At 35.4% G+C, this 9,108-nt stretch overlaps 1 protein-coding gene and 1 long non-coding RNA gene across 2 annotated transcripts in view; one reads left to right on the top strand and one right to left on the bottom strand.

The window, feature by feature from the left end:
* Nucleotides 1-9,108, top strand: part of LOC145288018 (uncharacterized) — a 262,452-nt gene that overhangs the window by 26,144 nt on the left and 227,200 nt on the right. The window lies entirely within an intron of this gene.
* LOC145288013 (uncharacterized) overlaps nucleotides 4,513-9,108 on the bottom strand; it is a 156,051-nt gene continuing 151,455 nt past the window's right edge. Inside the window, exon 6 of the mRNA XM_080136017.1 lies at nucleotides 4,513-4,765. Within this exon, the coding sequence (XP_079992143.1) occupies nucleotides 4,740-4,765 (26 nt within the window). The 3' untranslated portion in view covers nucleotides 4,513-4,739. The remainder of the gene's footprint in view (nucleotides 4,766-9,108) is intronic.

Raw genomic sequence — 9,108 nt, 5'->3', positions numbered from 1 at the left:
ATATATATATATATATATATATATATATATATATATATACTAGCATGGGTACCCCGCATTGCCTGGGTTGATATGATGTTCCTGCTATACTAATCATTTTCATCATGGATAACGTGGATACCCCCACAATAATTTCAAAAATAAAAGAACCGGATAAAAACATGTAAATGTAATCGCCCTCAAAAAGAAGTATCTGCTACCCTTTCCACCAGATATTTCGGCAGAAGGGATCACTGTCCTAAGAAATCTCACAATTTTGTGAACCTAAAAAAATAGCGTTTATAAGCATTAATGCGTGTGTTTTTTTTTTATTTTGGTAAATGTGTAGTATAGCGGCGTAAATTTATGACACTATTAGTCTCATAAATGCATGCAGCGAGGTGCATATTGCGGTGAGTTTGACCGGACCGGATAGAGGAAGAGAGGGCAGAAGAGGGGATGTTGATGTCTGATTGGGACAGGGCAGAAATGTCTATGAGATTTTGACAAGAAAAGAGAAAAAACAAATAATAATTGTTTATATCTCATTGTCGTTATATATCTGTTAACATGAAAGTTTGTTTTTAAAACCTCTGTTGAGAGGTATGAAGAGATCCAGAGATTCTTGGCTGATTAAGGCTGACAGCTTAGAATGGGGGTCAAGGGGAGAGGGTCGCCGCTGGGTGTTGTTCGACCTGGGGTGATTAATCACTCATAATTTGATAAGTAGAAACTTCAGTGCCAATGGGGTTGAGGTTTGGGAGATAGGTTCAAAGGAGGAGGAGTAGAAATTAGGGGAACAGAGAGAAAGAGGTGTTGAGCGAACAAGACGAAGGGTAAGTTCTAAGAAGAAGAAAGAAGGAGTGTTTGTAACCACTCTCTGAAGGAGAGGTGGGGAAGAGGGGTTGGATTTAGAAAAAGGAGTTCTAAAAAGAGTAGAGTCGTAGCCAGCAAACTGAATGGCTGGGCTGGTCAAGCGCTCCCGATTTGGGAGCCCTCAGGGCCTGATGTTATGTTGTTAACTAGCTTGTGTTAATGGGAAATCTGTGACTTTACTGGTCTGGTCTTACATCGTTTCACTGCTATAGTCAGTCACCTCAATTTAGACAGTAGCTGTTATGAGATAAGGAAACTAATAAATAGTTTGTTATTGTTATAAACCGGAGTTCTGTTTGTTTGTGGTGAGGACTCTTCATTTTGCAGCAAGCCACAAGGACCAGCGGAGTGATTGATGTACCCAGAGACTACCTACACAGGGTAGGAGACGATTCGATCGAGAGGCAAAGCGCCCCACTATGAGAACACAGGGGTGAAGACGATCAACAGGCCAACTTGTGACGGGACAATGTACGATCGAAAGAACATCTGTCATATCGGGCGGAATCCGACGAGGTTAAGGACACTTGGTGTGGTTGGTACAGTATCGTGTCCTCGTTATAAATTATTTGCCAGACAAAAAAATATAAAAACTATTTATTTTTATATAAAATACATTGTTAGCCCCAAAGGCTGAAATTAAACCAGAAAAAGATTTCATTTCTATTATTTTTTTATCATTTATATTTATTATTCGAGGCCACTATATTGTTTTTAAAATTTGTCCTTTTTAAGGTTTGACAGATTGGCCTTTTTAAGCTCTATCATGAACTATGTTTTTGGCCGCCATATGTTTTTTTGTAATGAAAGAGCATAACAAAATCCAAATTAAAAGCACAATGAAAAATGATGAAAAACATAAAAATGAATTTTTTTGTTTTATTTCAGTCTAATAACGTTTTATATAAAAATAAAGAGCTTTTATAATTTTTTTGTCTGTCAAATAAATTATGCTGATAAACTACACATTTACCTTTATTTTTTGTAAGGGTACTTTTTTTACTGGCTTTTTTTTGTAAATAAAGGAAATTTTCGATTTGCTTTTTTTAAGGGGGAGGGGCTTTTCGATTTGCTTTTTATTTGTCGTTTTAAGTTTCTAATGTAATTCTCCTCCTCCAAAAATTGAATTTGTCATATTTTGGGGTTTGTTTTGTTTATTAAATTGTTAGGTGAAAGTAGAGAATGGTCTCATAAAAAATAATTAAATTTAACGTTATATAATGTTTCCAATGTAATTCCCGCCTCCCCCCACCAGAAAAAAACAAATTGTATTTGTCAGATTTTGTCCTCCCCCTCAATCGCCAAACGTGAAAAAATGCTAGAGGTGACATGTCTCATTGAAAACTTGGTGGCCAAAAAGTGGGTACTCATTTTACGTTAAATTTATATAGAAAAGTGATCCTCACTCTAACATGTTATTTTATTTTTTTTCAAAATTTCTTCTCTCATAATATTTATAAAGCTGTTTAAATGTATTAGGCTAAAAAAAAGTAGATCTCCATTTTTTAGGTGTTAAACGCAGCTGGGTCACATCGTATAAAGTTACCTTTTTAATTAGAAAATTAAGTTTGTAATTAATTGATGAAATCAACACAAAAAAAGAAAAAAAAATGTAAATTGTGGAATTTAGAGGGAGGGGGCAGTACATCTTCATTTTTAGTAGGTATTAAACGACGCTCCATTTAAGGAATAAAATAAAACAAACAAATGAAATCTTTTCAGTTTTTTTCGTAAGTGTTTTTTGAATATTTTTTTAAATATTCAAAAAACAATAAAAGACAGACATTTTTCTATCTACACGGAATTATTTTTCTATCTAGAAACTTAATAAAATTACCAAATGATATTTGGTGAACGTTTGTTTTATTTTATGGATTGCATCTAGGGGCAAATAACTCTAAAAAAAAAGTTAAAATAAAAAGGAAATATTAACTCAAAAATAAATTAAATTAAATATATTATCAATATAATTGTTGTTTAAAATTTATTAAATAACAATTTTAAATAGAATACTTAAAATAATTCTCTCCCTAAAAACATTAACTAAGATACCGCTATTTAGTAAAATCGATTTTTCTTAATGTCATATGCAAATAAGATGATCTCTTAATTGTATATTTTTGAAGATATAATACTATATATATATATATATATATATATATATATATATATATATAAATGAAAGATTAAAATAAGACACGTTTTGTATATATTAATCGAATTGTGAACAAAGAAACAAACAAACAGACAGAAATACGAATTTATATATATATATATATATATATATATATATATATATATATATATATATCAAATCGGTTTACAGAATATAGGGACTTATCAGGATGTATATGTTTTTCTATTGTTTATACACCTCTTTGCCTTAAACCCCCATACATTTTTCAAGTAGAATTTCATCCCATTTTAATCACCCTCATCGCTCCCCTGTAGCATTAATAACCTTCCAGTTATAAAACCATATTATTCCCCTACGTTTTGTCTTATTCTTTCATTCATTCTTTGTTTTATTTTTTATTTATCTTTCGTTTATTTCATTTTACATTGTCATCCTAATGTAACCTAAGCTAGATGTCGCATTTCCCTATATCTGTAACCTAACCCCCTTTCCGTTTTTTGAAGAGAAGCATTAGTATTCGAAATACCTAGGTATAATGAGCGTTTAAAACCTCAATGATCAATATGATGTTATTTCATTATAGAGGTGATAAATAAATTCATATACACTTATATTTATTTTACTTTGTCTCAGATTTCTTATATATATATATATATATATATATATATATATACACACACACACACACATATTAAATGAAAACTGAAGAATAAAAGTTATTTATAACTTCATTAGAACCATAAGGAAATGTTAAGGGGAAATTTAAGAAGAAACCTCTTTAGGCCATGTCATTTCGAAGCTAAATGCTTCTCATCAGGAGAAGAGAAGGGCTAGAATTATACAAAATGTAAATATAAAAAACTGGCTTAATGATACTTAGAAATGAAACGAGAATGAAGGAATGATAAATAGTAATTAAAAGTAGATACACATTTGTCTGTCTGTCCGTCTGCGTCACTCATTTTGTGAAGTTAGAAAATAAACTTAAGAAATAAACAATTAGCTAACATTAGTCTCCTTCTAAATCCGTTTTCCCTGATAAAAGTTCAAAGAAAACTTAGCGAAATCTCACTTGTGTCTTTTTCCATGAAAAGTTTTATCCTCATAGTTAAGCAGACGAGACGATAGATGACCACCCACTAAATGTAGCGAGAGAAACAGCGACGATGCAGAGAATAAAAAAGACCCATGTAAACCCTGCATATATGTATAAAGATTTGAATTGAAAGCTATGTTTCATTTCAGAATAGTTTTGGATGGGTAGCTTATCTGTATAAGTATTAGGGATGAAAAAGTGATTTTGGTGGGTAGCTGATCTGTATGTTAAAAAGTTTTGCAGGTAAAGAGCAAAGATCTTACACACACACACACACACACACACACACACACACACACACACACACACACACACACACACGTATATATCAAAGGAATAGAAAAATTAAAATGAAAATAAAGTAAATATCAGAGAAATAAAAAGAAAAATTGACACAACTCTTATGAACAATAAATACACATTATTGTGTGTGGATGCGTTTATTAAAAGATAACAAAACAAAGAATGCAAACGAAGAACATGTTTGAAAAATTAACCTCTAAAATAAATACACATGCGCAGACATATTAAATCGGTATAAATCATACCGATTCAAGGTTAATAGTCGCTGCTCTAATATTTCTTTGTATCTGACGATGGTGAATTCTTTTATTCCGGTTCTTATTGACGTTGTAATCAAAACCAAGTCTTTTAGATGCCGTGGAGGATCTTGTATTCTAAAAAAGAGAGAAAAAAATAAAACCGACTTAAATATTTCGTTCGTGGCCTAAAAAGCTTTTGTTAGTAATTTCATTCAAAATATAAAACAGCATGGCATATAAGAGTATGTTCAATAAATTGCCTTAGCCCACAACCACCACCACCACCACCACCACCATCATCATTATTATTATGATTATTAAACTCTTATTCACCCCAAACAAGGCATATTGACACTGAGACCATGTCTGCAAGGGGCTGTATGGAGTTGAGCAGTGAGAGGTCTGTTCGTATTACATTTAAATTTCAACAGGGAAACAGGAAACAGAGAGGGAATTCCAAAATCTAGCAGTTCAAGAGAAGAAGCTTGTATTTAGGATCCTCTATAGTGAAAGATACTTATGTCAGGGAGGTGGGGTACAGGTGCTATAAGTTCGTCAGAGCACACTCTACTTGTAAAACAGGCACAGGGATACAACATTATGGCGATGGGACAGGGAACTTGGTTGGTGTAGGATATATTAGATTGTAGACTCTTTTTTGGACCCTGTACAAGAGGAAGAGACTAACGGTGGATGCACCAGTCCAAATGTGACAACAACACTCCATGATTGTTTTGGTGGTCGGGAGTATTTGAGTTAAGAGGGCAAAATTGCAGCAAGTTCATTGGAACACATTCCATTGAAGTATTTGTAAAACAAGCACAATGATGCAGCATTGCAGTAATGGGACAGGGGCTGGGATTTGATTAGATTAGCGACTTCTCTTTTGGATCATGTCTAAGAGGGAGAGATTGGTGGTTGGTGCACCAGCCCAAATGTGACAATAATACTTCATGCATGAGCGTATGGCGGCTTTGTAGAAATACAGGATACTGGCAGGCATGAGTAGTTTTCTAGCACAGTAGAGGAAGCCCACCTTCTTTACAGCAGTCTTGGTAATGTTGTCAATGTATTTGTTTTAGTTCATGTTTCCTGTGAATGTTAAGCTGAAAAGTTTGAACGATGAGCTCTCAGGTGGAATATTATTAGTCATGGCAATTGGTTATTGAGGTTTCTTGTAATTGCTAGAGGAAAGACGCTTAGTTTTATTAGCATTAAATGTTACCATCCATTTTCATCCCCGTTCCACCACAAACTGGAGGTCTTCATCATCATCATCATCATCATCATCATCATCATCATCTGTGTTCTTTGGTGCGGATGATCGTTAGAGCACCAAAGATTACCTGGCAACCAGTTTTCTCAAGTCATCTCAATTTTCTGCTTTCTTGAGCGTGTTACTCAACTCCAGTCCCGTCCCTCTTCCTTTTTATCTATACAGTTCCTTGCAGGATTGTCTGTGCAAGACCTGATGATCATGTGCAATGCCCATACCATTTCATTTTACTCTATTCCACAGTAACTATCTGCTTGTCTGAGTCTATTTTTCATTTTCTCATTTGTTATGTGGTCTTTGTACTTTCTTTTTTACTCACCTTCACCACATGGATGTAAGGGTTACAAGATTTTGGTTAACGTTACATTTAAACTACTGAATATCAGTCAGGGAAGTAGGTAACAGGAAGGGAGTTTGTTGGGGGTATGTACGTCGAGAGTATTGTTGCTACATATCAGATGTCTCTTTCTTTAAAACAGGGTTCAAAAAAGAGTCTCTAATCTCAGCACTTTCAACAAAGCTTCAACCCCGGTCCTATCGATGCAATATTGCACCCTGGGCCTGTTTTACAAATACTGTAATGCAATATTCTCTGATGAACTTGTAGCACTTGTGCCTCCTCGATATAAAACCACCCAGATTTACCTGAAAAGCAGCAAAATCCCACTCCTTCAAGTGAAAAGCATCAACAGCAATATCACCGCCCTTGGCGAACTAACTTGTGACACATCAATCGGTGACTGGAACTCTTCTGTATTCAAAAGCATAAATGCAATAATAACAGCTCAGGCTACACCAATCCTGATTGGCCAAAATGTTCTATGCCATAATATGCTCAGTTCCTATGTGGTCGACAGCAAGAAAGCGAAAGTGGTGTTCAGACGCACACCCATCCAAGGAGGTTCGATGCACACGGGCACCATCACACCACAAATGTCACCAACCCACAATTCTACCTACAACACCCCAGAAAAACCTCGACGCAGACCATGCAAATTAACATGCGAAAGTTGAATTATTATGTGATCACAACAGAACTAATTCGTCATGTTGAAAGAAAAATCAGACAAAGGGAACAAAATCGGTCGGACATTCCCAAAACGGATGACATTGATAATAACAGTAATAACAATACACCTAAGAAGAAGAAACATGGCCGACCCTATGGACCTGGAACTACTTCTACCACGACTGAGACCAGAACCAGATCAAAACCTAGGAAACGTTACTATCACCAAGACAAACAACATGATGAGTCAAGTGCTAGACAAGAACGGCACCACAATCTGGATACACCGTGCCCATATCTGACGCATAGCTCCACGCCCACCTCACTTTTCTATCACAAATCTTTCACCCCCACCTTGTGACGTCGACAAACAACACCCTTCGAACAACATCACATATAACTCTGATGATAATCAGGTGCCACCTTCACAAGTCGATCAACCCAGGAAATTTCCAGCAAAAACAAGAGGATAACTCCCCACACGCTTCAGAGACTTCATTATGTAAATATGATCGAGATCGGGGGGGGGGGGTGAGTTCTTATATCACATATCCCTCCATATTAACATAAAAAAAAAATCAAAATCAGCAGGAGCAGTGATAGTGACAACAATGGCGGTGCTAAGAAGAACCCCGTTCGTTGACACAAACTACATGGACACACCAAACGCACCCTATAGGGGTAGAGTTAGACACAAGGTCGGTTTTTAATGTGTGGAAAATCCAGATCCCCAAAAAGGGTCACTCTGGATAGAAACAAAAATAAAAATTGCCTCAATCTAGAATATTTCTCCTCCATTGATCGAGGTCAGAAAAGGTGAAGTGTAGCATCAGAACAGATACTACACTGTGATCTTGACCTTCGAACGACAATGAACGTCAAGAACGACAATGCATTGATGTTCTAGAGTGAAACAAGCATAAAAAGTGTTAACTGCTGCATCTATTTGGAACGGGGGTTGGTCTGTTTAACAACCTAAATGGACTCAATGCTCCCCCTTCCTGCTAAATTTAACCATCGGTCCATATCTAGAGAGGTAGTAACAGCATTAAGAAATGAAAGTGCTGTATATAGTGAAATAGGACGCAATTTTTAATTATTTTTCTCAAAGCTCTCCACCCAGCAATACTACGTATCTCTCCACACGGGGATCATAGGGTAAATTTAAAATTAAAAAATATTTTTAATTTTTATTTTTTTCAAAACAGTGAGGCGTAAGGGACTAGTGTGAATAAGAGCCCTGATTTGTATGAGCATCCTAAGTAGGAAGTTGTGCAGCAAGATGTTTGTCTACATTACATTTAAATTTTTGCATTTTGGTACAGTCGAGGAAACAAGCAGCTGGGTGGGAATTCCAATGGCAAGCAGTTTGAGGAAATAAGCTATTAGAGTAGACATCTTTGTTGTATTTGGGGGCAATACAGTAAGATGGTAGGATTTTGTGCAGGGTACCTATGCTGTGGGGGCACTAGTGCAAGAAGTTTGTAGAAGCACATTCCATTAAAGTGCTTGTAAAAAAAAATAAATTAGAAATGGAACACTGTGGTGATGGGACAGGGGTTAGAGCTTGGTAGACAATGTGAGATCTATTATATTAGAGGCTTTTTTTTAGACCCTGTCCAAGAGGAAGAGACCAGTAGTTGGCGCACCAACCCAGACGTGATTACAATACTCTATGCATGCAGCTAGTTATTTATATATAAAATAAGGTGTGGCATGATAATGTGTGTGTGTGTATGTGTGTGTGTGAATACACATATACACATATGTGTTGCATAGTTGTTGTCAACTCTTGGTCCCTGGAATACAATAAAGACTGACCGACCATATAATCTATAGATTCTAGTAACTGGAAACAATTCAAGAGTACAACTTCTTTTGAACAGGTTATTACATTGTTTGAAAAAGAATTTATTTAAAATATTTTGTCAAATTTCTTCGATTTAATTAGGATAATACTTTATCCTGTTTTATTACTTTTAATGACAGATTTTTTGTGAAGAAAAAAAAATTAGTAAATGTTTACTTGGGAGTTAAAATCTTTTATCAAATAAGGTCAATGCAAATGCTCTCCATAAAAGTCGATCAGGTCGAATCAATAGCTCCTAGATTAAGGGGAATGTGCCGCTTTACTTAAAAAGATGGAAGCGGTAAGATTAAAGGGAGTAATCTTTTGTCCTCCAGAATTTATTC

Source organism: Euprymna scolopes, chromosome 11 (assembly GCF_053919585.1).
Source record: "Euprymna scolopes isolate OS-2025 chromosome 11, ASM5391958v1, whole genome shotgun sequence".
Lineage (NCBI taxonomy): Eukaryota > Metazoa > Mollusca > Cephalopoda > Sepiida > Sepiolidae > Euprymna > Euprymna scolopes.
Note: the sequence above shows the minus strand (reverse complement) of the source record. Positions and strands in the feature narration are given on the sequence as shown.